The sequence below is a fragment of the Equus przewalskii genome, chromosome 29 (genome assembly GCF_037783145.1).
Source record: "Equus przewalskii isolate Varuska chromosome 29, EquPr2, whole genome shotgun sequence".
Taxonomy (NCBI): domain Eukaryota; kingdom Metazoa; phylum Chordata; class Mammalia; order Perissodactyla; family Equidae; genus Equus; species Equus przewalskii.
This window is the reverse complement of record NC_091859.1, coordinates 41,068,026-41,094,500: the sequence shown is the minus strand read 5'-3', so window position 1 is coordinate 41,094,500 and position 26,475 is coordinate 41,068,026. Positions and strand designations below refer to the sequence as shown.

General features: G+C 59.5%; 1 protein-coding gene and 1 long non-coding RNA gene across 5 annotated transcripts in view; one reads left to right on the top strand and one right to left on the bottom strand.

Annotated features, from left to right (window-relative positions):
* SHISAL1 (shisa like 1) overlaps positions 1-26,475 on the top strand; it is a 75,851-nt gene that overhangs the window by 32,700 nt on the left and 16,676 nt on the right. For all 4 annotated transcript variants that reach the window (XM_070600040.1, XM_070600041.1, XM_070600042.1 and 1 more), the window contains exons 3-4: positions 277-490; positions 10,195-10,512. In XM_070600040.1, the coding sequence (XP_070456141.1) occupies positions 277-490; positions 10,195-10,512 (532 nt within the window). The remainder of the gene's footprint in view (positions 1-276; positions 491-10,194; positions 10,513-26,475) is intronic.
* On the bottom strand, positions 17,442-20,073 carry LOC139080302 (uncharacterized). Its single transcript, XR_011534702.1, has 2 exons — positions 19,186-20,073; positions 17,442-18,823 (listed from the first exon to the last, which is right to left on the bottom strand). It is a non-coding gene; the product is annotated as an uncharacterized lncRNA (long non-coding RNA).

The following is a 26,475-nucleotide window of genomic DNA, read 5'->3' as shown; positions in this document are numbered from 1 at the left end:
ATGCAGCCCCGCCCGTAAGGAGCCCCCAGCCTGGGGGCACCGTGTAAGCAGGGAGGTCATCCAGGGAGGCCTGGGAGGTGACGGGAGCCCCGAGGGGGCCTCTTGGCAGAGATGAGGCTTGCCCTGGATCACAGAGCCTTCCCGGGATGGGAAGAAGCGAGCAGGACCCTAGAACAGGCCCCCAGGCCCCGCCTCTGGCACTCACGGACTGGCGAGGGTCTCGGGGCGGCTGGCGTGGTGAGGGACCCCGCTGAGCCCCGTGACTCTGTTTTGCAGTCTTGTCCGCGCACTTCCGGGTCTGTGAGCCGTACACGGACCACAAAGGCCGCTACCACTTCGGCTTCCACTGCCCGCGGCTCTCAGACAACAAAACCTTCATCCTCTGCTGTCACCATAACAACACGGTTTTCAAATACTGCTGCAACGAGACCGAGTTCCAGGCGGTGATGCAGGCGAACCTCACGGCCGGCTCCGAGGGCTACACGCACAAGTGAGTACTCGCTGGGGCACCACCCCGTCCGGGAGGGCTGCAGCCGGAGCACCCGGCCCCGGGGCCGCTGTGGGGTAACCACTGCGAGGACTGGTGGGCCTGGAAGGAGTCTGGGACCGTCTTCAGGCCACCAGGTTTGCTGGCCTGGTCTGTCCTCTGAGCGTTAGCCTCCGCATCTGAGAAATGGGCGTGTGGTACCCACCTCTCATGGCTTCTGTGGAGGTTGAAGGAGGTCAAGTGTGAAAGGCTTTCAGGCACAAAAGTCCTTGGGCCAGGAATCCAGGGGGCCCAAGTTTCTTCATTCATTTGTCATTTGCTAACAAATATTGATTGACACTTTTAACCCAGAGATTAATCCTATGCAGCCCCTTTCCTTAAGGTGATTAAAACATATGAGACCAGGGCCCTGATGAAGGCACCATCAGTGTAAAGAAACAGGAGGAGTTTCTGGGCAGAGAAGTAGCAGGAATATGCTAAATAAAGGCATGGAGGATCAAGATGGTATGCATTTCTCTTATTATGAGTGAAACTGAGCATCTTTTCACACATTTGAGGCCATTTGTATTTTCTTTTTTACTGTGAGCTAGCTCTTCATGTCCTCTGCCATTTTCCTATTGAATTTTTTGCCTTTTTCTTATTTCTTTACAAGAACTCTTTATATATGAAAGCAACATGATGCATTTCAAATATTTTCTCAGTATGTCTTTGAATTTGTGATGCTTTTTTTCTCATGCTTAATTTTTAATTGTTATATAATTAAATTGTATCCAGTTTTTTTCTTTTATGTCTTCTGGGTTTTGTATCAGACTGAGAAAGGCTTTCCCTACTCCGAAATCATTAAATATCCCCTCGTGTTTACTTTCCCTTCTTTTATGTTTTAATTTTTTGCCTTCAAATCTTTGATCTGTCAGGAATTTATTCGGGTGTAAGTTTCGATGTAGGAATCCAACTCTTTTTGTTTTTCGAAATGAGTTGCCAACACCATTCACTGAATTGCCCATCTTTTCCCCACTGATGCAAAATGCAAACGTATCATATACTATAATATACTGAATTTCTACATATAGTAAATAAAAACTACTAAATGTACTATTAAAAATACTCAATATATTAAATATACTAAATACCCTGAGAATCAGGGTGGATTCACAGTGAATCCACGAAGAATCACAGTGCACAGAGAATCCACAGAGAATCACAGTGTCTCGTGCTGTCACTGGTCTGTCCGGCCGTGTGCTAGTACCGCACTGTGTTAACTGCTGTGGCTTTTAATATGTTTTCATGTCTTCTTGGTCTGCTCCCCCTGGATCTTTTGTCGTATGAACTCTGGAATTAACTAGCGCAGTCCTCTGCTCACCCCAAAATTCCAGTTAGTATTTTTTGCCAAGTTTGTGTCGAATTCATAGATTAATTCAGGAGAACTGCCTTTTCAGATGTTGAATATTCCTATCTGAGAACACAGGATGTCTTTCCATTTGTTTAGGTTTCTTTCATAATATTTTGGAACTTTCGTCGTATAGATACTATACATATCTTTTCAATTTATTCCCACTTATTTCTTTCCATGCTGCTATTATAAATCGAGTCTTTTCTTCCCCAATATCTTGTGACTGACTGTTTAGATGATAAAACTTAGTGATTTCTAAACATTAATTTTATACTCAGCCACCTTACTGAAATTTCTTATCTTTGTACTACTTTTTCAGCTGATTCTCTTAGGTTGAAGTATGCCATTTACAAACTGATAGTTTTATCTCCTGCTTTCCAGTTTCTGTGCCTCCCTCCTTTTTCTTGTCCAATCTTGTGGGCTAGCACCTCAAAAGCCATCTTTTAAAGTTGACAAGTGTTCTTATCTTTGTCCTGACTTTAAAGGGGATGTTTCAAATATTTTCCCAGCAAGCCTGAGGCTGACTGTTGGGGTGGATGTATTTTGTTCACGGTAGGGAAAAATCCACTTGGAAGGAGTGTTTGTTGAGTGACTGTAGAAGGGGTTAGCGGCACCACTGGGCAGTGGTGGGGTCCAAGCCCCAGTCTCTCTATGTGATGTTGGGGCTTGGGTGCTGGGCCACCAGGCTCTGCTCCCTCGGGAGAAGCCGCCTCTTCCCTTTGCTCAGGCAGAAGATGCGAACTCCTTGACTATCCCCCGAGTCTCCCTCCTCCCACCGAGGCCAGCTCCCCAGCCTGCCTCCCCCAAATGCACGGGTGCTTCCCCTGAATATCTCGCCATCTGCTCAGGCCTGAGAATAATCCTGTGTGTGAAGTCGTTCAACAAGCCCTGTCCATCACCAGGGCTGGAATCAGGCTTGGAAGCTGACCCAAGCCTTTCTGAAAGTCAAAGACTGATCCCCGGAGGGAGGAGGACGGTGCCTGGACCGGAGTTGGGACCCCAAGGTGTTGTAGCTGCGGCCGAAGGCCAGACGGAAGACTGAGGCTTGGCAAGACGACCAGACTTCAAGGCTCTGGCAACTGGTGTCTAGGATCTTCCTCTCCAAGCCCACAGGTTTCTATAATCTGCACGTTGACACAGGATTTCACACGGAATTCTCCACCGTTTCAGCACAGTGGGTCCTGGTTGCTGATGCTGAAGAGCTGGACCACAAAATAAAGCCCTTCCCCCGGGAGCGATGGAAATATCGAAGGACGAGGGCTTGGTTCTCGTTTCTGGGCCTCAGAGAGCATTTCTGAGCCAGCAGCACAGGGCGGGCTCTAGGCTCACCTGCCCGCCCCTTGTCACCTCGCTGAAGTCCCGGCCGCCCGCCCTCAGCCCCCTTCGTGCACAAGGAAGATGAGGATGCAGAGGTGGAGGGACCTGCCTGATCGAGGCAGCTGGTCGGTGGGGGAGCCAAGAGCCAGCCAGGTCTGGAAGCTGCCCTCCTAAAACCGGGGCTGCCAGCAGTGGAGGCGCGTCTGGGCAAGGGGGGCCCCTAGAGCAGAGATCCCTACCATTGACCCCAGGACCCAATCCTTCTCAGTGGGGGCTGCCCTGTGCCTTGCAGGTGCATAGCAGCATCCTTGGCAGCTGCCTGCCAGATGCCGGTACCACGCCCTCCCCACCTGTGACAACCAGCAGGGTCCCCGACATTGCCGAGTGTGGGGGGCAGGATGGCCCTGTGGGGAGTGCCATCTGGAGGTATTCCTCCCTTGTTGCTCCCCGCTGGGCTGCCCACCACCTCCCCTTCCCCCGGACATGGACGGAGCCCAGGGAGGGCCTGCGCCTGCCCAGGTCACTCGGTGAGCGCACACGGACGAGGAGTTGGGCTCCCACTCCACCCCGGCCGTCCTGTTACAAGTATTCCTTGTGCCCCACGGAGGGAGGCAGGTGCTTGGCTCTCCTGCCTCCGTAAGTTTTCAGGAAGCTGGGAGGCAAGCGGTCCAGAGGAATGAGCATTTCCGGCAGCGTTGGTTCCCTCTGCCCTTTGAGGCTCTGACCCCTCTGGGCAAGACGCCTGTGTTGCCTTGTTAGTCCTCACAGCTGCTCTCAGAGGAAGAAGGAAGGGGCTGGGCCCAGGCCAGACAGTCCTGTTCCAGCTACAGTCAGGCCTGAGGGACACCGAGCCCTGGTCCCGGCCACTGAGCTCTGCCACCCCAGCTGCACCTAGAAAGCCAGCACTTGTCTGATGCTTGGGAATGCGCCACATCCTAGCCCAGGGGCCTCATGTCCCAGGATCCCACACAGGTTAGCACCCATCAAGATGGTCCAGGGCGCCTGTGATCCCCACGGGGCTTCTCGAAGGTGCACGGGGTCCGTTAGCAGCAAGGGCTGCCTGGCGCCCGCCCAGCTTGCCTGCCGTGCCAGCGAATCGGCCGGGAGGCGGGGCTGGTGACAGGGAAAAGGAGAGCGCTCTGCTGTCTTACTTATTTGTATTTTTCTGGAGGAACAGAACGGTTTGTTTGGGTTCTGGCTGCCTGGCAGGAAGGCAGGCAGAGCGAGGGGAGCAGCGTCGCCAAGCCCAGGGCCATGGCGAGATGCCACGTGCGGCTGCACGGGCAGAGGCACTGGTGTCCAGGCGACGTGCACCACAGACCTTCCCGTGCCGGGTCGGGGGACGGGGGGTGGGCCACCAACAGCGCGACCAGACCAGGGCCTGAACCAGCAACGGGAGCCTCTGTCCAGGGCACGGGGTGGGCCGGGGCGTGGGGGGCCAGCAGTCGGCTCCCTCTGTGGGAGCACGTCTCTCTGGCGAGCGTGGCTGGAGTGGAGTCTTGTGTGATATGTGGGCGTCCTTCCCGGGCAGACGGGCTGTGGGGGGCGGGAGAGGATGCGAGGAGACGGAAGAGGCCTCCGGGACCTCCGAGGCTGGAGCGGAGGAATCGCCATTCTTCCCGTGTCCGTGCACGAGACCTCTTTCCTCCAGAAGCTTCCTTCCCCAGGGCCCAGACGTGTTCCAGCCACACCAATGGCCGACCTGGGGTACCCGGCCGGGCCTGGAGACCTGAGAGCCCGACGTCCTGGATTTCCTCCCCCCGTGGACCTGTGCCACCTTCCAGCGCGCCTCGAGCTCTGAGTCCGGCTCCCGCATGGGGTGACAAGTTTCCGAACATTCTGGTCAGTTGCTGGACGCCGTCAAGCCCTGTTTGGTGGAAAACCTGCATACGTGCCGCTTCCTTGAAAAGGCTAAAGTGGTTCCAGCGTCCGTGATGTTTGCTCGTCTGAATGCAGGCCGCCGAGTTGGGAGGGGGGACCTAACGAGCAGTGATGAGCGCTCAGGGTGCCGCCCGGCTCAGGGAACTCCTTCCACCCGCGCAGAGGCCTTCTCTGTGAGGAAGATCCCGCAAGCCCCACTACACCAGGGCCGAGGCTCAGAGAGGGTGAAGACTTGCCCGCAGTCACACAGCGCACAAGTGGCAGAGCAGGGTTTGGGACAGACGTATCTGTCATCCAGGCTCAGTTAGGCTCAGGTGAGGAGCAGCCCCAAAGTCCCTGGGGCTCCAGACACGAGGCTCATTGTCGTCTCACCCTCCACATCCTCTTGGGTCACCTGTGGCTCTGGGCGCAGAGCATTCTGTGACCCAGGCCGGTGAAGCAGTCCTCTTCCGGGGCAGGACGTCCCCGTGGTGGAGGGAAAAGAGAGATGGCTAGGCCACCTGATGGCTCCTAAGAGTCTGCTCACATCCAAGCCATTCCCAGGAAGAGGTACGGGCATGGACCCCGGGGGCAGACCTACAGGGATGGGCAGTGAGTCCTTGATCGCAGCAGACTGCTTCCTTGGCCCAAAGCCCATGTTCCTCCATTGCACTGGACAACCTCAATCCTGCTGTGTGACCTTGGGCCAGTCACTTCACCTCTCTGGGCCTAGATCGGTTGAGTGTTCCCTCTGTGCTGCCATCGCAAGAGCCAGCATTCGCTGGGCCGTCTCTCTTCAGGCTCCCATGTGGTCTCATTGAGCCTCACAGTGACAGCACCAAGGAGGGAGCGTTATCATCCTCATTCTACAGTCAAGGGAGAGTAAAGCTCTGTCCGAAGGTCACGGAGAGAGAAGTTTGCGGAGCTGCGATCAGAATTCGCGCAGTCTTGGCCTCTTGGGCCCAGAGTTTAATGAGCCAGCGTTACCAGCCTTGTCGCTCCGACGCACAAGCTGCCTCGCAAGTGGACTCAAGGCTCTCACTTTTTGAACGAGGCCGGCCAGGGGGCCATCGGCCGTGTCCCAGCCAGGCCCTCACTGGGCCGCGGGCTCTGCAGCCCGGGTCCTTCTGGCATGATGGCCTCCTCCATCCCCACCTGGGACACCTGTGGGGTGGTGACGGGGACTCCACCTGGCCGCAGCTGCTCCCCGTCCTCGCGTCCCTGCTCCTGTCCCCAGAAGGTACTGGGGAGATCCCTCCATCAGAGGAGGGTTTGTTTATTGCTTGGGAAACACAAAAAGAATCTGAGTCCGTAAATATCCCAAAAGACACTGAAAAGTTGCCGTCGGTGGCTTTGGCTGGCTTCACATCTTGCCCCGGAAAACAGCCTCTGTTTTATCTTCTGCCCTTTATGAAACACACACCCTCAACAAAGACCCCGCGTCTGGAGGGAATTAATTTCCGGATCACATTTTTTAATTCAATTTTAAAAACCAGAATGCCTCCAGCCGGGCAGCCACAGGGAGGGCAGGTGGAGGAAGGCAGGAGAGCTGCCAGGGGACGGGGTCCCTGGCCGGGCGTCCCCTCCAGCAGTGCGTCCCCCCTTCTCTGAGCCGAGAGGGCGGGGGTGGGGTCTCCGTCCCCCCAGTGCCAGTTAGAGCGAGCTGCAGAGGCCCGCGGGCCAATACCCACACATGCGATGACAGTGACGCCCGGAGACGCAGGATGCTCTTGTGTAGGGGGCTGGACCCCCTTCTCAGTTCCTGGTAGAGGGTGAGCCGGGACAAGTGGGCACGCAAGCAGAGGCGGGAGTCCCTCCCTGGACATCCATACTGGGCTTGACCTCGGGATTTCCCCAAGATTCAGCACACTCGGAGGTCAGAGGGACCTGGGTCCAAGTCCCAGTGCAGCCGCTTTCCAGCTGTGTGGCCTTGGGCCCAGGGCTTTGCCTCTCTGGGCCTCATTTCCTCGTCCATCACCTGGGGAGACTGACTCCTAATGCCTGGACTTGATGCCAAGATCCAGAAGTGGGGCGCTGGCATGTGGTGATTGCTGCTGTCACTGTCACCTGTTAGTGACTGTGCACAAGAAGAGAGACTCCAGGGAAGAAGTGGTTAAGATCGAGGGCGCCACTGTCACCAGCTCGCCACAGGCACTCAACATGTGTGAGCTCAGGTGACGTCCGCAGCAGCCCCATGCTGAGCGCTGGGTGCACAAAGATTAGTCGGACCCTGACCCCAGCCTCCAGGGGCTGTGGTCTCCAGGTGCTGGCAGGTCTACAAAACAGCAAAGACAACAGTGTGTTCTGGGAACCCCAGTGGCTTTGGGAGCCCAGGGGAGGGGTTGGACTCAACCCAGGGACCACCCGGGAAGGCTGCCTGGAGGAGGTGATAGCTGCACCAAGACATGGGCGCGAGAGGCAGGGAGAAGTTCCAGGCAGAGGAGCAGCACAGACAAAGGCCTGGAGGCAGCTTGTCTACCCTGAGAAGCTGGGTGGCGCCTGTCCAAGGCAGTACGGTGCAGTGGTTAGGAATGTGCCCTCTGAGACAAGACTACTGGGCTCTAATCCCGGCTCTGCCATTCAGTGGCTGTGGGATCTTAGGCGAGGCTCTCAGTTCCTCCGAGCCTCAGGTTTCCATCTGTCAAATGGGGATGATGGTGATAACATTTCCTTCCGTGTTGGTTTTGCGCATCAAATGGGCCAACGTGGGAAGCATTTGAGGGATGTGTGAGCTGCTGTTTTCATTCCTCTTATTATTTCTCAGTCCCAGTGGTGCCAGGCCCCGTCGGGGTCCAGCCACCGCCCCCGGCTGGCATCATGGACGCCCTCTCTGCGTGGCGGCATCTGCCAACAGCTGCCCCTGCCCCTCCCCGCTCCCCTCCCTCAGCCCCCGCGGCTGCTGCCATGGGAACCACCGAGGAAAAGCCTGACGCTCAGAGCCTCTCTGTGGGGCTGCAGGGGAGGCTGGAGGGGGCATGCTGGGAGAACAGGGGCACCGGGGACTGGAGCCAGGCCCCCCTCCTGTCCACGTGGATGTCCACCCCAGGGCTCCGGCCTCAGCACGCCAGACAGGGCTGCCGGCCTCTGTTCCCGGGCAGGAATGACACATCCCATGTCTCCAGGCAAAGCTAGCTTCGCCCTGAAATAAGGCAGCCTGGGGCCTGGCTGTCAGTCATTCACACCTTAGCATGAATAAGCCCCTGAGACTGCCTCGGGCCTTGTGCAGGTGGTGGCTGGAGGGGGGCCCTCAGGCGGGAGCAGGAACGGCCGTGACGCAGAATGGTCAGTTCCTCCTTCCTCAAGCAGATGCTAAGCCCTGAGCACCTGCTAGGGTCTGCTCCATGCTAACCGCTCAGGACACACAGAGGGGCCCCCAGTGAGGGGAGGGGAGGCATTCCAGGCAGAGGGCACACAGTAGGCGTCCCTGGGCTAGGCCCAGCCACCATCTCGCTGCAGAGGCCCAGGCTGGGCAGGGTGTGAAGTGAGCCGGGAAGATCCAGGGTCTGGAAACTGAAACTGGGGGGGTTTCACATCATCTCCTCCAGGCCCAGAGACATGCAGGTGTTCTCCCAGGACACACAGGAAAGCCAGGCCAAGGAGGAACCACAACTAGGCCTCCTGGCTCCAGCCCATGCTCCCCGACTTCAGACAGGGTCTGGAGGGACGGGCTGTGGGGATCCAGGACATCAAGGGGCCCCATATGGCGAGAGCCCGGGCGGGTCTCTTGCTGTGGGAGGTGGGGCAGCAAGGCTGGACATCGGCTCTGCCCCACAGTCACGTGCCCCCTCTGTGCCACCCGCCAGCGCACCCCCACCTGAGCAGATGCCACAGCAGGAGCAGATGGAGGCGGTGTTTGAGGGATAATAAATCGGCCGCTTGAACAGCCGTGGTCCCTGGCGAGCACTGTCTGGAGCCCAGCAGCCTCGGCTGCAGAGGCAAGACCAGGAAGTGGCCCTCCCCGGGCACCCTGGGGAGACTCAGACCCTGGCCTCGGTGGGAGGACAGCGAGGCCCGGGACAGCGCGGCCCCAGGGGGTGGAGGCTGGGTGAGAGGGGTGCTCAGGCGAGGGGAGGGCCTGACCCAGCCACGTAGGAGGGGCTGCCTGTCCCGAAGGCTTCCTGGGGGATGAAGCCTCCAACAGGCCATGGTAGGAGTCAGGAAGGGGAGGAAGGAGACAGGAGACAGAAAGGATCGGCCAGGCAGAAGGCACAGCCTGTGCAAAGGCCCGGGGTCGGAGTGAGCAGGGCGTGCTCCCCGGTGGAGAGACAGGTTGGTCGGGGAGCCAGGCTTCACAAAGGGGCTGCACACGTTTGCAGCTTAAAACCCTCCACCATTCCTGCTTCTGGAGGACGGAGCAGCCCTGGGCAGGGAACGCTGGGTGACAAACAAGAGAAAGGATGTCGGGGCCCCGAGACCCCAGCCGCGCACAGTGTGGTGGCACCTGGTGAAGAGGACCGAGTGGGGGAGGGAGGGAGGAGGGTCTGAAAGGCACGTGGCTGGTGGGACAGCGGGGCCCAGTGACGCTGCGTGGGGTGTGGGGAGGGCAGCTGAGCTGATGTCCTGCTTCCTGGGCTTCTGAGGGAGGGAGATGGCGCAGGCTCAGGGAGCCGGCCTGGCGGGAGGGGGGGGGGGCCGGCTCAATGGCTGAGTTGCACACGGCACATGGGGTGTGAGGTGGCCCAGGGTGGGTGCTGAGGGGCAGAGGTTACAGCTCCGGAACTGGGGTGCGTTTGTCCTGAGACAGCAGACTTCCTGCCCATGCCCCGGCCCGTAAGATGGGGAGGAGCTGGAAGGGGGACGGGAGGAGGCGGTGAGGGATGCTGGGAGAGCATCGTGGGCGGCAGGTGAGGGTCGGGGCCACCGCATCATAGGAGCCCCAATGCCCAGCTGAGCAAGGACTCGGGGTCCTGGGGGAGATGCTCAGGTTGGGGCAGGGCCCCAGGCAGTGGATTCCCCACGGGGAGGAGGGAAAGGGCAGGTGGAGGAGAGGGAGCCGGGACTCCCCACCCCCAGAAGGGCTCACCACCCCTCCTCTCTGGGACCCTGAAACAGCTCCCGTCCTAGGTTCTCTGGGGAGCCCCGCTGATCCCCTCGGGCCCAGGCTGTCGCCCCGCCCTCAGCCTCTCTCCTTTCTCCGCAGCAACTACACGGCGCTGCTGGGCGTGTGGATATACGGCTTCTTCGTGCTGACGCTGCTGGCCCTGGACCTTTTGTACTACTCGGCAATGAACTACGACATTTGCAAGGTCTACCTGGCGCGGTGGGGCATCCACGGACGGTGGATGAAACAGGACCCCCGGCGGTGGGGGAACCCTGCCCGGGTCCCCCAGCCAGGGCAGCAGGCCCCACAGCCCCAGCCTCCCCCCGGCCCCCTGCCGCAAGCCCCCCAGGCCATGCGCACGCTGCAGGGAGACGCCCACGGGCCACCACTGATGACCTTCCAGAGCGCGTCTGCCTGGTGAGTGGTTGCCATCGAGGCCCAGGCCGTCCCCGCTCCCTTGCCTTTGACGAGCTGGGAAAATACCAGATCGTTGTTGCTGCTGTGTTTGGCCCATCGATCGATGACCTGATTATTTGCGTTTCTTATTTGCCAAGAAGAATTCGAAGTTGCCCATGGGAACATGGTGCCTGGACAGGGAGGTGGAAACAAAGCTTGCACGTGTATTGCACTTAGAGCCTGGTGTAAGAGTCATTGGCTCTGAGCAGTAAATGGAGTTGTGAGTCTCCTGGCTGCCAAGGCAAAAGGGGAAATCAGATGGCTTTCCCGGTTTTCAAGGTCTGGTCAGAGGAAGCAGATCAGTGTGTCAGGAGCTGGGGGAGACGTTTTTGTCAGCACGAAGTTAGAAGCTCTGCGTATTACTGGATTCCATCGTGGACATACATTCCGAAAGGCATCTGAGGCGATGCAGGCAGGCTGCTCAGTGATGGCTCAAGAGAAGGCGAGGAAGCTGGCAAGGGAGGTGGGACCTCAGGGGTGGCCTTGTGGGGCGGCTGCCCCAGCAGAATCCGGTCACCCTGCATAAAGGGCGTGTTCTAATCTGACTGCCTCCGCACGACTCTCCTGTCTGTCCAGCCCCAGTATGGTGGGAGGTGGGGAGTGATGTAAGCTGGGGGTCCCTGGGCAGTGCAGAGTTGGAGGGAGAGAGGAGAGTCTGTGCATTTTGGAGCAGGGACCTCACGGTGCGGATGGCCAGCACCAGGACAGGAACCGGCCCCGCACAGGAGCCAGGCTGAGCGCAGATGCCCACGTCCAGGGGCGGAGTGTGGGGTCAGACACTCGGGGGGGCCGAGCTGCAGCCACGGGCACACAGGGCATGGGGCGTGTCGTCCTGGGACCTCACAATGCTGAGCCCAGGCTGCAGGATCCAGGTGTAGAAACAGACAACTCAGCCATCACCGCCAAGTCCACGCACTTTGCAGCCACTCAATTCGGGTCCAAGTCCCAGGTCTGTTCATTTCCCAGCCCGGCAACTTCAGGGAAGCCACCTCCGCCGTGTTAACCTCCAGCCCTGGTGAAGGAGGGGAGAGTCAGAATGCGCTGAGGATTGGAGTAAACATTCGCCTGGCACTTAGTCAGTGCTCAGTTAACCCCTGCTGCTTCGTGCTGGAGACGCAGCCGAGCTGGTAACGACCACTTAGATAGCCGAGAGAGAGAGTGACCTTTTCAATAATGCATGACTTGAATAATTCATACGGTACACTTAAGTCAGCTTGTGCTTATTGATCGAATAATCGCCCCATCTATCACGCGGCAGACAAAGACACAGCCTTGTTCAGCTCAGCTTGACAAGTGTCAGCTGAGCGGGTCCTCTGGGGTGGGGCCGGGGTCGGGCTGCGGCAATGTGGAGGGGGTGGCTGGTGACGAGGTCGGTCTCTACCCTGAGGAGTCTGCGGGCGGGGGGAGCACAGACAGCCGTTGGCCGGGCCCGGATGCTACGGTTTCCTGAGATGTGGGTGTCTCGCAGCAGACACACTCGGGTGTTTGTCACAATAAATTCCTGGGTCTCACGCAGAGCCTGCCAACGAGGCGCCTCTTAGGGCCGTGCCTGTAGGCACCCCAGTTTGGGAACCACTGTAGCCAAGATTCCGGAGAGCTGGGAAGTTACTATTTGACCGATGGCGCATCCGTCCTCTCTCCCCGCCAGTGGGAATGCCTGATGCCCCCCTGTGCACTTGACGAGGTGGCGGTGGGAGGCGCCGCCCTGCACTGTGAGGGCGTTGTTCTGTTCCCCGAACCCCTGCGGCCGTTCCAATGGCTGTCCCCTACAGTTCTCCCTTGTGCGTCCCCACGTTGCACACATTGTGCACCTGCTGTGTGCCAGGCATGCTGTGTGGTCAGGATGGAGTTCAAGGGCGTCAGCCGTGGAGGAGAAAGAGCTGCTGGGGCTGCCGGGATGGTGCGTCAAGTCCGAGTTCGTGGCGTCCGAGTGGGAGGCTGGGCTTGCCGTCGTGGGCTGCCGTCCAGACGGGGGGGCATTCCATTTTGGATCTCAGAGCCTCGCTGTCCCTCCCCGTCCTCGCATGTGCGAACTCGGGATGGCGTTTCCGTGACCCCGTGTCATTCGTTCAAAACCGTTGTCAGAAACCTACGAGGATGGGATGCGGGAGAAGGTGCCCCCCCGGCTCCCTCTGCCCTCTCCACTCGGTGTGCCCTTGGTCACTCCATGTGACCTTGGGCCAGGGGCTTCCTGCTTGGGCTTCCGTTTTGCCAACCAAGGTGGGAGGGGATGGACTTTGAGAGCAGAGGGGACCTTCCCCTCGCTGGGCCTCCTGGCGGGTGCCCACGGTTCCAGCAACATCTGTCGAGCGCTTGCTGTATTCCGGGCACTGTGTTTGCACCCTAATTCTCACCCCAACCCTGAGGAGTAGGTGCCCGAAACGTGGAGAGGGGGGTAGCTTTCCCGAGGTCACCGGCCCGTACGTGATGGGGTGGGAGCGAGCCGTGGGACACAGAGACAAGGGGCCACAGGAAACCACACGTAAACCAGCACATACAGCCTGGGGGGCTCAGGCGGAACGAGGGCACAGCCAGAGCCCAGCCGTCCGCATTAGATGAGCCTCGACTTGGGAGGGGAGGGGGGGTGCACGTCCTGGGCAGGGAGCCGCCCCAGTGGAGGTCTTGGGTCTGCGACCACGTGGTGGGTGTGGTCACAGGGTGTCTAAGTGTCGCCAGGGGTGTGGCTGGAGAGGTGGCTGGGACAGGGGCGGGCCGTCCTCAGTGTTCCTCCCAGAACAAGAGTCCCGAGTCTGCGCTGCTCCATTTGCAAAGTGTCAGCCTGCGTCCTCCACACGCCGCGTGCCAGCGGTCCTGAGTGCTTCCTCCGCGTCGAGATGCGGCCCCTTGAGCACCCATCCCATCAGCTGTGCCTCCAGGGACCTCCACGGCTGCTCAGCCAGCCCCCACCCCCGACCCTGTCTGCAGTCTCTCTCTCTGTCTTTCTGTCTCTCTGTCTCTCTATCTGTCTCTCTGTCTCTCTCTGTCTCTCTATCTGTCTCTCTGTCTCTCTCTGTCTCTTGGCCCCTGCCCCCCCGCTCCCTGCAGCCTCCCTTGTTCCTTCCTGCCCCGATGGCCTGCTTCTCCTCCTCGTCTCCTGCAACCTGATGTATTCTTCTGCCCCCGAACCCCCGGGCCTCCAGAGGTGGGGGCGCTGCCACCCTGTCCCTTGGCTCAGAGCCTTCTGTGACCTTGGTTGCTGGCCCCTCTGGCCCCTCTCAGCCCGCCTCTCCCCACAGCGGAGACGACTGAACACCCTCCCAGGTCGCAGTCCTCCCGCAGCTGGGCCCTGACCTCCTGCTGGACCACGGCTGCCCAGCTTCTGACCGTCACCCGACTCGACCTCCAGCCCCTCTCGGCCCAGCCTCCACGTGTTGTCACAGTCAACACGCCAGGCAGCCGAACAGTCACCACGAGCGTGTCACAGCCAGGAGGGCCGGGCGTGCAAGGCCAGGAGCGCGTTAGTGCTCCTTAAACGACTCGAAAAGCCGCCGACAGCATCTCCCACTTTCTGCTTCCGTCCCCAGAGCTCCTCAGCCTGTGGCCTGTCCCTCGCTCCCTCCCCGTCCACTGTGTTGTGTGATGGTCCCAGCTTCTCCAGCTCCTGAGGTGTCTCCGTGCTTGGCCCCTCACCCATTCTCCTCCCCCAGGGGGCAGGATGCCAGCAGACCTGAGCCCTTCCTCTGGGAAGAGGGGCAGAGGAGGACAGAGGGGTCCACGTGCCCACTCCCCCCTGGGTTCCTGGAGTCTCCGTCACTGGGTTCCTCTGGGTCCCCACAGGCCTATTCTGAGCCCTTATGTGGAGGCGGGGGGCTCTGGAGTCAAGATCCCACCCTGGACCACTCCCGGGGAGACTGAGGCAGGAGGACAGGGTGGATGGAGACAGAGGGGAACCGGAGGGGTGCAGGCAGCGGTGCTGCAGGTCAGGGCTGCCCCAGGCTCTCAGGACCTCCCGCCCCGTCTGCAGCAGGGGCTTCTCCCAGGCTCCCTGGACTGTAGCTGCCTAGTCTGGCACAGGGAGGCCTGTGGCCGGGAGCGGACGCTGGAGCTGGGAGGCCAGGCGGTGGATGGGGCTGGCCCTTGGCCCCCCAGCAGAGTCTTGTGCGGGGCCGGGCACCCAGCAGTGCTCAGTGACCACTCAGAAACCCACCGCAGAGGCCGTGGGCGCTGCTCCCACACCCTCTTCCGGGTGGCTAGCACTGAGGCGCCCGCGTCAGGGGCTCAGGGCCCAGAGACACAAAGAGGAGCAAGAGTGGGCACAGGGAGGAGAAGGAAGTGGCCACTGCTGGGTGCCCACCATGTACCAGGCACCCGTCCCCGGCTCCATCAGCGGGGTTCACACCGACACCATCAGGCAGCCATCACTCTTATTCAGTGGGTTATTTTTAGTATTTTTGTCACTATCAGCATTACTGGAACCCGCTCGTCTGATTGGGCTCCCGTCAGATGGCTGGAGTTCAAGGCCCACCCGTGCCACCTGCTGGCTGTGTGACCTTGGCACGTCATTTCACCAACTGTACCTCAGTTTCCCCATGTAAATGCCAGGGGTCATAATCATCCTGAGAATTAAATGGGACAGACGGTCCTTGTAAAGGCTTGGCCTGTGCCTGGCCCCGATGGGGCAGTTCTTGTGGGCACTTCACAGGTGGGTAAGTGAATGTTGGGGGGTCCTGCCATTCCAAGGGGGCCAGCGAAGGTGGCAGCAGCAATCACCCAGCACCCCCGCAGGCCAGCCACATGTCACGAGTTTCCTCACCTGTCTGCCCTGTGGGGTTGGGGCTTTGAGCCCCATTTTCAGATGTGGAAACTGGGGGCCTCAGAGAAGTCCCAGGTCACCCAGCAGAGGGGAGACTGAGGCAGGTAGGGCTCCACCCTGGGCTGTGTGGCCCTAATGTGGCACCCCACAGCCAGCGGCGCCTCTGCTGGGGAGGAAGGGTGAGCCTCCCGTCAGAACCCTGGGTGGTGCGTGGGCACCGTTGCAGGCCCCGCGGCAGTGGCATGTCTCCGACTGGGGCTGCCTCTGTGGTCCCTGCAGACATGCTGCGTCCACCTCCATCACCGGAAACGCCACTTCCTTGCCTGCCGCTGGGGGCCCAGGGCCTGACTGCATGGCCATGTGGGTGGTGTCGGGGCGCCCCCGCTCAGACCTCACAGTCACTGGATCAGGGAGTGGGGTGTGAGGGCTGGAGCCCAGCCTCCTTCAGCTAATTCCACGGAGAAGCCAGCTTTCCCTCCGTCTGTCCTCGTCTCCCCCACTTGCTCCTGACACACTGGCCCCCCTGCCGTTCCCGCAGCTTCCCAAGCTCACCCCCACCCCAGGACCTTTGTACCTGCCGCTCCCTCTGCCTGAAACGCTCTCTTCCCAGATGAACGCGTGGTTCGGCCCCTCCCTTCCACCAGGCACCTGCTCAGATGTCACCACTCGGAGAGGCCTTCCCTGGCCAGCGTTTGTAAACCAGCAGCAGGCCCGCCCCGCCATCCCTCGCTACTCACTTACCCTCTTTTAGTTTCCTCGCTGTTGTGTTTGGTTTCTTGTCTTGTGTCTGTCTCCTCTGCTGTTAGGACAGAGTTGTAACCAGAGCTGGGGTTGATGTGCCTGTGCTCAGCCGTAACCCCCGCACTGAGTATCGGGTGCTCGATAAAAGTGGCGAATGAATGCATCTCCCTCCGCCCAGCGCCGGGCACATACGGGTGCCCAGGAAGTCAGATCCGTGGTGCAGTGCTTTATTCTCCTAATAACGGTGTCTCCCATCTACAAGGAACTACCGAGCTAAGCAGCTGCAACGACCCGTGCCATTTAACGTCCCCAACGGCACTGCAGCTTGGTCATCCTGAGCTCCTTGTCTGGAGGGGGAAACCGAGGCTCAGAGAAAGTTAGCCACTGGCCCAGGCATGCACAGCAGCTGCGCTGGAGTTCACACCAGATCTGGCGACTGCAAAGCCCACATTCTCAGAAGGGGAGGCAGTGTCTCCACTGTGCTTGTCCGGCTGTGACAGCTAAACCCCGAGACGGGGCTCACACAGCTCGAGGCCCCTCGCTGCATCCACAAGGTGGGTTCCCTGTGCAAATCAGGTCTCACCCAGCCCAGGGGCCGGACCCCACATATCCCCAAAGCTCATGAGGCCTGGGGCTCCAGGGATCGGATGCCAAGCCCTCTCAGGCCTGGGCCGAGGATCGGCTGGAAACTCGGTGTGGGTTCCCGCCCAGTGCTGGCTCTGTCGCGGCCCCAGGTGTGAGTGGTCAGTTTGGTTTGTTTTGGCTCGGGGTCTTCGTCCTTTCTCTTGAACCATCTGTGAAGGTCTTTGCCAGCCCTCGGAATCTTTCTGGAGCCCGAGGAGGAGCTGAGGCGGCCAGATGTCCCCGTCCATCCCCCCGGCAGCTCGCCGCCTGCCTCCTTCCCCTGGAAAGCCCGCCCGCAGAGGAGGACCCGGCCGCACAGAACGCAGAAACGCAACACCCAGCTGTTTTAAACAAAACTTCGCTTCAGAATCTCCTGGTCACGCTGGGGGAAACTTGTGGGGGGTGAGCTGCATGCTCTTGGAGTCAGAGCCGGGTTCAGATCGAGCCTCCCTGTGCGGGTGGGGAGCCTCGGGCAAATGGTTCAACTTCTCTGAGCCTCAGTTTCCCCATCAGTAAAATGGACACAGGGAGACTTACCCTGCGGGATGACTTCGAGGACTAGAAAGGGCCCAGCGTGTGACAGGGCCCTCCCTAAATGCTGATTGCAATGATCGTGGCTGTTAGTGCCAGAGGAAAAACAGAGAGAAAAGCCACACGGAACACCCCCCCCCCCCCCCCCCCCGCCACACACACACACACACACAGAACTACGGATATTTTGCATTTCTTACGCACTGGCTTCAACAGCTTTCCGATAACAATGTACCCCCAGTTTTGCATTCTAATTTTATTCACTTAGCTTTAAATGAGCCATTATCCTGTGGTTTTACTTAGTTTTTCTAAATATCATTTTAGCAGGTAGCTGGTGGTCTGGACCCCGTGTTCTGTCATTAATTCGTCATTCCCCTGCAGCGGGGCGTGTAGACGGCTTACAGTTTTTTTACTGTGACAAGTAACGTCTCGGGAGGAGAAACGTACTCCAGAAATTAAGAGGCGGCGTCAAACACCTTTAAGTGTTTGTGGTTTTCCCTTTTTTGAATTATTTCCTCTGGGTAGATTCCAGGGGGGCAAATTCTTGAGTCAAGGAGGGTGGTGGTTTTATGGTTCTTTATACTGGTGCCAGCCGCGTTCCCCAAGGGACCGTCAGCTGCAGCTTTCTGGGGCGCTCACATCACAGCCCATTTCCAGCCCATCTCCCTGGGTTTTATAGGGTTTGCACCTCCGGGATTGTCAGTGAGCTCCAGCCCTTCCTCCCTGTGTTAATTAGTTGTATTTCCTCTCTTGGGGGTTGCCCATTTCTTTTACTATGCCCCCAAGACAGGTGATAATTGAAGCCATTTCCATAAAGCAACATTTGTTTCTCAAACTTCAGCTCCTTGGTGTTCCTCTCGTCTACAAACCTCCCTCATACCATTTACTTAATACATTTTTAATTGACTTTAAATCAAGTCACTTTTTTAGAAAACTCAGTCTTGCTCTAAGCAACCATATCTTTGCTTTCAGAGTTATATTTTTCCTAATACGCATTAAAACAAGTGCATAAACATATCCAAGATGTGCTGGGGCCACCCCGTGCTGGCTCACAAGAGCTGGGAGTGAAATTTCTAGCAATTTGGGGAGCCTGCTGTTAAACACAGCCACTGTTAAAAGCGAAATGCTACAAACTTACACATAGTTATACTAAAGACAAAGATAATAGGTACTCGAAACTCTTCACTTCCTAATTATTTTGCTACATTTGCTGTTATCTCTGCTCTCGAGTTTTTGCATCTGTTGTATCTGTGTGATGGAAACTGTATCTCAGTGGCCACCGGCCTCTCTTCCCGCCTCTGCGTTCTGACACCGCATTGGCGGGGTTTACACAATGGAAACGCTACAGATCAGGGCTTGTCTCCCCTAGAGAATCAGTCGTTAAATGTTTACGGCCACACCACTGTACACGACGGCTCAAATGCGCGTGGACTCAGCACCTTGCATGATCCGCCTGCCCCCGTGGCGCGTGCACCTCGCTGTGGAGAATTGAGCATGTTCTCATGTGCTCGTGGAAGCTGCCGTCCCGGTGTTTCCAGGACCCCGTGGACAGGCATCCAGGCAGCGGTAGCCGGGCGGTTCCGGGAGGGAGAGCCTTTGACCCCTTTCAGCTCCTGGTCCTTCCTGGAGCAAAAGAAGCAGAAAGACCAGTCAAACCTTCCTGTCACACATCTGCCTCTCGGTCCCCACGCCCCCACCGCCAGAGGGGCAGTCCTTCTGCAAACTTTCCAGCTCCTTCCTGCTTTTCCTTCTCGGAAACAGGCTGCACTGTTGTGAGGATGCAGCCGGGACACTGTTAACTCGCTCGTCGATTGTCAAGCCCTTAGGGAGGGTTGGCCGTGCCCTGTACTGAGAGCTGGAGTGGAAGGTCAGAAAGACACAGCCCCACCCCAAGGAAGGCCAGCCAGCGATGCGCAGAAAACTGATCTGATCCTCCTCTCAGGCTACCTGGAAAATCGATGTATTCAGCCACAGGACGAACGTACCTTAGAGAAGGTTTTGGAAAAATCAGTTTGAGGATGCAATTCCAAGATGAACTAGACCAGGCTTGGCTGTCTGCAGGTCACTCTTCCAGCCCGAGTTCCAGATGGGGGTTCCGCTGTCTCGGGGCCCAGGATGCCTCTCAGCGGGGTGGGCCAGCGAGGGTCTTGGGTCCAGCCAACCAGGTCCACGGGCCCTGTGTGTGACCTTGGGCGAGTCCCTCGCTCCTCTAGGCCTTTTGCCTGTCTGTGAAAGCAGGGGCGTCAGGAGGATGGAGATGGTGTCCGTTAGGAGCCCGGCACAGAGCAGGTGCCTGGCCCCGTGGCGCCCTATTCCGAGGGACGTGCTGCCAGGCGGCCGCATCAGACGTGCCTCACCCTCGGAGGGGGCCTCCTGCGCTCCTGCCCTCGCACCCGGCTCCAGGGGAGGCTCACGCTGCCCACCCAGCGCACTAGTGTGGAATCTTAATTAAAATTCCATAACCCAGCAACTGTGGCCGGCTACTGTGTAAACAAAGATGCCATTCTGGTGAGCAATTAGTAAAGATGTTTCTGCAGAGGCCTCGGCGAATCTAGGCGTCATGAACTACCCGGGAGAAAGGAGGATGTTCCTTTATGTCCGCCGGATGGGAATCCCATACTGTCGCCCTCTGGGCTGCAGCAGGGCAATGTGGAGAAAGCACGGTGGCGCGAAGGGAGAATCGTGGCTGGGCTGGTGGCCGTGCTGGTCCCCAAAACCATTTCATTCAGGGGCCCTAAGTAGGCGCAGCTCCTAGCTCAGGCGCCACAGGACGATGGAAGAAGTAATTTATCTCCATCGGTAACAGAGGACCAGGGAGGGCCATGGGATCGCTCCTTCTTTATGCTCCTGTCACTGAAACTCTGGCCTTAACTAGTGAAGCATTTGCTTCCCAGAATAGAAGCTCGTTGGCGCGGTGAGTGGCTCCCAGTGTGGGCATTCCGGCTGCCGTCAGAATGACGGAAACCAACACTTGCCTGGGGGCCGAGAGGGCGCCCGCTCCTCATAAACGCCCTCTGGAATGCTCTTCCTGTTGTTTCTAAGGCGCCCCGGAGGGTGCTGGGAGGAACCCGTTGCCAGATCGCTTTGGCCGCGAGCTCTGGCTGGGATTCTGTCATGCCCTGAGCACTGGGACCCGGGGCTCCAGGAATCGCTGGGCGCTACAGCCTTGGGGTGGCAACCACAAAGGCTCTGGGGCCCCTGGGCTGGGCTGGCACCGAGCTCTGTGCTGCCCAGCTGTGTGTCCTTGGGCACGCTGCTTCACCTCTCTGAGCTGCCAGACAGACATGAGTGGAGGAATAAATAATCCCCAGCTGGCAGGGGGATTATGGGGACGGAATCCAAAAGGATGTTCAGAGGGCCCAGCCCAGCACCCCACTCATAGGAAGGACCCCCAGAGGATCCTCTTTTCCTGATTCTGTCCACCCCGTGGACATAGCTGAGGGCTTGTGTTGTAGCTCTTCCAACCAGACAAGAAAGGGGGACATTGTGCTAGATTGTTCTGCTGTCCGCTTGGTTACCCTGGGGTCTCCGTATCCCAGAATCCTCTTCCTGGTGATGCCGGCTGAAGTTGTCTGATATTCAGGAGGCCGGAAACAGCCGTCCCTGGGCCCTGGGGGCCTCAGAGCCAGGGAGGCAGGGCTTCAGAGCTGCCCCTGGCCCAGGGGGTGGGGCTTCCTTCAGGTTTCCCGTCTATGTCCAGCCCTCCTTCCCGACTGCGGACCCCAGGCCGCAGACCCCTCAGACGCGTCCTGGAGAGCTTCTGTGGCCCCCAGGCTCCCTCGGCGGCCGCCCGGCTCCCAGCCTCCCTGCAGACGGACCCGGCGCTCCCGTCCAGCACTGCCCAGTGACCCTCCTCTGGGCCCCCGATGCCCCTTTCTGGACCGTTCCCACCCACAAGTCTGGACACTCGAGTTCCTCCCATCAGTGCCTTACTCCATGCCCCCAGCGCTGTGTGCTCCTGGACCCTGACCCATCCTGTCACTCGCATGGCTCGAAGGGGCACATCTCTGTGACCTTGCAGGGTCTCTGACACCCACGTGTGTCCCAGGGTGTACATTTAATGGAGCGCTGCCAACTGCTTTCCAGAAAAGCCACTTGCAGGCAACAGTGCGCTCACAGCTGGCGGCACCAGAGGGACGAGGACGTGCAGGGTGCGGCGAGGCCGTGGTGACGGGACGGCGTGCCCGTGAACCTACGGAGAGCCGGGCCCCAGGCGCTCTCAGCGGCAAGGGACTTGCTCAGATGGGAGTTTCAACGAGGCCCCGCCGCGACTGGGCGGAGCGTGGGAGGCGGGGAGGCCGTCGCTGGGCCCCAGGAAGACGCTGTGGTGCTGCAAGCGTCAGGGGAGCTATGAGGGGGAGAAACGGACCGACGTGGAGACGGTTCGCAGGCAGAATGGACAGGATCTACAGGACTGGATGTGGGGGCGCGGGAGACGACCGCGGTGACGTGTGGTGTAGCCACAAACGGGAAGGACGGCGGCCGCTGGAGGCTGTGGGCACAGCAGACGGGGCGCTCACCGCTGGCTGCAGTGGGAGCCCTGGGCGGCGGCGCGAGGGGAGAGGGGCATAAAGGGCGGGGACAGGTCACGGGTGAGCGGGAGACAGAGAGGCCCCAGGAGGGACAGGTGTGTGCCAGGAGGCAGAGGGAGGCCCCAGGAGGGATGGGGGGCCTGGGGCATGTTCCCCATGGTGGATGGCCTCCTCCCTGGCCACGGTGCCAGCCGAGAAAGGCAAAGACTCGGGGGTCGGGTGTGCAGTGTGTGTGTGTGTGTGTGTGTGTGTGTGTGTGTGTGCAGTATATGTGAGGGGTGCATCTGATTTGAGTGTGTGTGGGGGTGGGGGTGTATTGTGTGTGTGCGTGTGTGTGGGTGTGCACACTCACATGCCTGGGGGTGACCCTGCCTCCAGCTCGGCCCGCTCCCGCCCCCTCTGTCCCCACCGGAGGGCTGTGGACAGGGCAGGAGGAATGGGCCAGGGCACCTGAGGCCGGCCAGGGGCAGTAAGATAGAAATGGGGCCAAGCCAGCACCCCAAATGGAGGGAACACAGAGATGCGGACGGGGCCGGAGCTGGAAGACCTGGAGCCACGGACGGTCAAGGGCAAGGCACAGACACCCCCGGAGCAAGAAGGCACATTAATTTCACAAGGATTTGCAAAACACAGACCAAGGCCTGGGCCTCAGCCCAGGGCTGGGGACACAGAATGAACCGGGCCCTGTCTCTGCCTGGGATATGCCTACCAAGCCTGGTCACCTCACTGGATCCCCCAGCCCAGCTCCCGGCGAGCTCCTACTCATCCCTCAAAACCTTGCTCAGGCTGCTGTCCTCCCCCAGGCCTCCCTCCCTCCTCTGGAGGACTTCTCTCCCAGCTCACCACTACCATCGCAGCCATGGCCACATGGTCTGTTGTCACCTCTGTGTCCACTGGCCTGGGCAAGGGCATGGACAGTCTGAATCCCGCTGGGGACCCCAGTAGGAGGAGCAGAGCCCCGTGGGATCACAGCTTCCCATTCGACTCCCCCCAAGGGCGTGCTGTTCAGCCTTGCGCACGCCGCGTCCCTCCCTGGGCTTCTCGTCCCCTGTGTGAGGCGAGGAGAAGGGCTGAGGCTTCTGTGGGTCTCAGCTAAAAGCTCTGACCTTCCCTCTGGCTGATGGAGATGCTGATCGGGGCCAAGAAGGGCTGGGAAAGCACTTTGAAAAATTCATGGCAGGAGGCGAAGGGGCAGAGTCCGTCCTCGGGGGCGGGAGGAGGGGTTACAAACAGAGGCCGGTGAGAGGACGGCGTCCGGGCACTTTGTGGCATTTGATGGAGAGCCCAGAGCTCCCGTGAAAGCAACGGCATCAAATATTTACCAAAGCGGCATTAAAAATTAACCCCGAGGCTGTGGATGTTTACAGACCCCGAGCTCGCTAGGGCCAAGTGACAAAGGGAGGGGAGGGCGGGCTGCATGCGGGGCCTGAATAGTGAGGCCCCAGAGCCAGGCCCGGCTCCCCACGGGCCCTCCTCCCCTGCAACTAGAGCCAGAGCAGCCTCCAGCCCTGTGTCTGCAGAGGCACCTGCTCAGCCCTCCTCGGCCACAAGCCCTCCGGAGGCTCGCCGCAGCCTGCAGGGTCAGGACAGGCCCTCGGCTCAGCCTTCCTGATCTGTGCTCTGGCCCTGCCTTTCTGGGCAGCTGGGTCCGTAGGATAGAACAGAGTGAGCTTACGAGGCTGGAGGAGATTGAGGTGGGATCAGGGAAGGGTCTAGGCACTGGGAGCGGCATGTGCAAAGGCACTGAGGCAGAGAGAGCCAGTGCATTCATGCAGCAGAAGGAGAGATGGGGTGCAGGAGTGTGGGGAGAAAAGGGGAGCACAGGAGGGGAGGGGTGGAGGGTCTGATTGTGCCTGGCCTCCATGAGGAGAGGGCTTCCTATTCCAGGGACAGGGGGATGGCCCTCGAGGAGAGGGACATGGCCCAATGTGCCTTTTCAAATGTTCCCTCTGGCAGCCAGTGGGGAGGGGAGCTGGCAGTCCATCAGAGAGGCCGTCACAGGAGCGGGGGTGGCAGAAGGCGGGCAGGGCCCTCGGGACTGGCTGGCGTGTTGGGTGGGGGATGGTTAGGAAGTGGGAGACCCCACAGAGGACGTCTGGACCGAGCCTCTGGGAGGATGCTGGTGGGCTTTTCCGAGGTGGGGCCCCAGGGGCAGGCTGGCTCTGGGGCTCAGCCCTGCAGGGCGGCTTGCATTTGAGCTGCCCGTGTGTGGCAATGGGTGATGGGTCGGGAGGAGCTGGGGGGCGGCTGGGCTGACACCAGCGTGGCTGCCACTGAGGGGCTTGTCCTGGAATCTGAGGGGCCCCTGGGGAGGACGAGGTGGGCGGGAGCTGCCCCCGGGGCATCAGTGAGCCCCAGGAAGCTCCCGGAGCCCTGAGCGGAGCTGACTCCCGAAGGCACAGCCATCCTCTCCCCATGGGTGCCCTCGACGTTCCCGGGGGTGATGGCCAGCTTCTCCTTAGGGAAAGAAAGTGAGGTTTCCCATCAGATTCTTTAAAATGAGGCAGTGCCCTGAAGACACAAAATAATGCTAATTTGTCTGCAAATAGGGTCTTCGTTTTGATGGCCTCTCGTCTTTCCTGGAGACCTGGTGACCAAAACCTGGGGTCCGAGGGGCCCTTGGGAGAGCCCCGCCCACGTCACCTGCACGGCCACCTCCAGGGCAGGGGTTTCCCTTGTCATTTGATGGACACGAAGCTAAGGTTCCGAGAGGTCACATGGCACGTTCTGAGTCAAACAGCAGTGACAGGCGGCCTGGTTCCTCCGTCCGGGTCCTCACACCTTTACCAGCTGTGCCCATGCCGCATGAGGGACCAGATAACCCAGAGCCCCCCTCACGCACACACACACAGGCACACGCACGCACACACGTGCACACATGTGCGCTCACGTGCCTTCTCTCAGCCCCTCCTTCCGCACTTTCACCTCCGCTGTCTTCATCCATCTAGACGACCAATAGGATGTCTTGATAAAGTCAAGATAATGCCCCTCGAGGGCCTCCAACGTCCCCTCCCGAAAGGCTGCTTCTCCCCACTTAGTAGGACGGCCGCTTACCGAGGGCTTTCTGTGCACGAGGCGGGTCTATACGCTGGGTCCTGTGCAAACCTCACACAGTCCCCATTTAGCAGATGGGCAAACTGAGGCTCGTGGAGAAAGGTGGCTAACGGCTGATGGAGGGCACGAAGGCTGACGGGTGCGGCGGGTCTGCGGGTCCCAGGCCCCCCTGAGCCCTCGCGCGCCGCCCCGCAGCTCCCGCCGGAAGCCGGGAAGAGGGAAGGGAGGCTGTGATCCAGAGAAGCCTGAGCCACAGACCGGCTCACGGGGGACGCAGAACCCGCCCGTCTCTCCAGAACAGGGCTGAAGCTGAGGCCCCAAGGGCTGTGGGATGGCAAGCGGGTGCAGGAAGCAGGATTCCGTGCAGGAGAAAGACGCTCACCAGGCAGCCCGGATCAAAGTAGCCTCGCTCTGCTAGGAGGCAGTGAGCTCCCCATCACTGGGGTGTGCAAGCCGAGGCCAGAGGGTCATTCCCTGAGGTTGCAAGAGTGGGAAATCCAGCTGTGTGGTCCCCAGCTCCTTCTCTTCCCTCTGGCTCAGTATCTTGGGTCATGTGGGGTCCTCTCGCCCGCTGCCCGAGGGCCCCTCAGAGCCGGGGCTGGGCGGGTTCTCAGGGACGTTGTTGCATCCACATCCACGGATTGACCACGTCCGCCTGTGGCAGTGACCACGTCGGTCAGGACGCCCCCCCATGCCTGGATCCCCGCACACCGATCCTGCCAGGAGGACGGGTCTGCAGGGGACGGAGATGGGGCCTCCGGCCAGCGGAGCACGCACCACACTACCCTCTGCTGTTTGTTCAGCCACCTCCCACGAAGCCCTACTGTGCGCCAGGCTCTGTGCTGGGAGTGGGGAGAGGCTGCCAGAAGGACCACTCTTCAGAAGATCTGGTCCTCCCCAGGCTCGGACCCCTCTCCAGCTCCTCCCTGGACTCTGTGTCTCTGAGCGTCGCTGTCCCCGATGTCAAATGATGTTATTGTCTCTGCTTTCCTCCCAGCAAATTTGCGAGAACTGGGGGACCCCACAGGTCGGCCAGGGCCTTGGAAGCAGGCACTGGAGCATTGGGTACCCTGGCTGGGAAGAGGAGATGAAGCTTCACATGCAGGCTCAAGCCCGGATTTGTACCCAGTGACACTTATCAGTTAGAATGCTCTTGCTTTGCAGGCAACAGGAAACCTCACTCGGACTAACCTACACAATAAAGAGAATGTTTAACTCATACCCCTGAACACGCCAGAGGGGGAATATGGGCTTCAGGAGAGGCTTGATCCAGCAGCTCCAGCCACCTGAAGAGGACTTAGTCTTGCATTTCTCACTTCCACTTCTCTGAGGTTGAGGCCCAGCTCTCCCTCCAGGTCACGAGTCAGCTACCACCAGCTCCCAAAGCAACAATCCAAACCCAGCAGCAAAGACAATATTAGCATCTGCATCAGCTCAAACACAGACCCCAGAACTATGTCTTGCTGGTCCTGATTGTCCCGATGTGGGTATGAGTCAGGCCTTGGTGCAGAGACCAGTCCAGAAGCGGGGAAGGGAATGGATGTGGGGCATCTGCCAACCAACACCCCCCCACCCTCCAAACCTCAGGCTCCTCATCTCTGAAATGGGGGAATCGTCCCTGCCTTCAGGGTGGCACGCGAATGAGATGGTGCATGTGCAGATCACATGTAAACAGGCAAAGCGGCACAC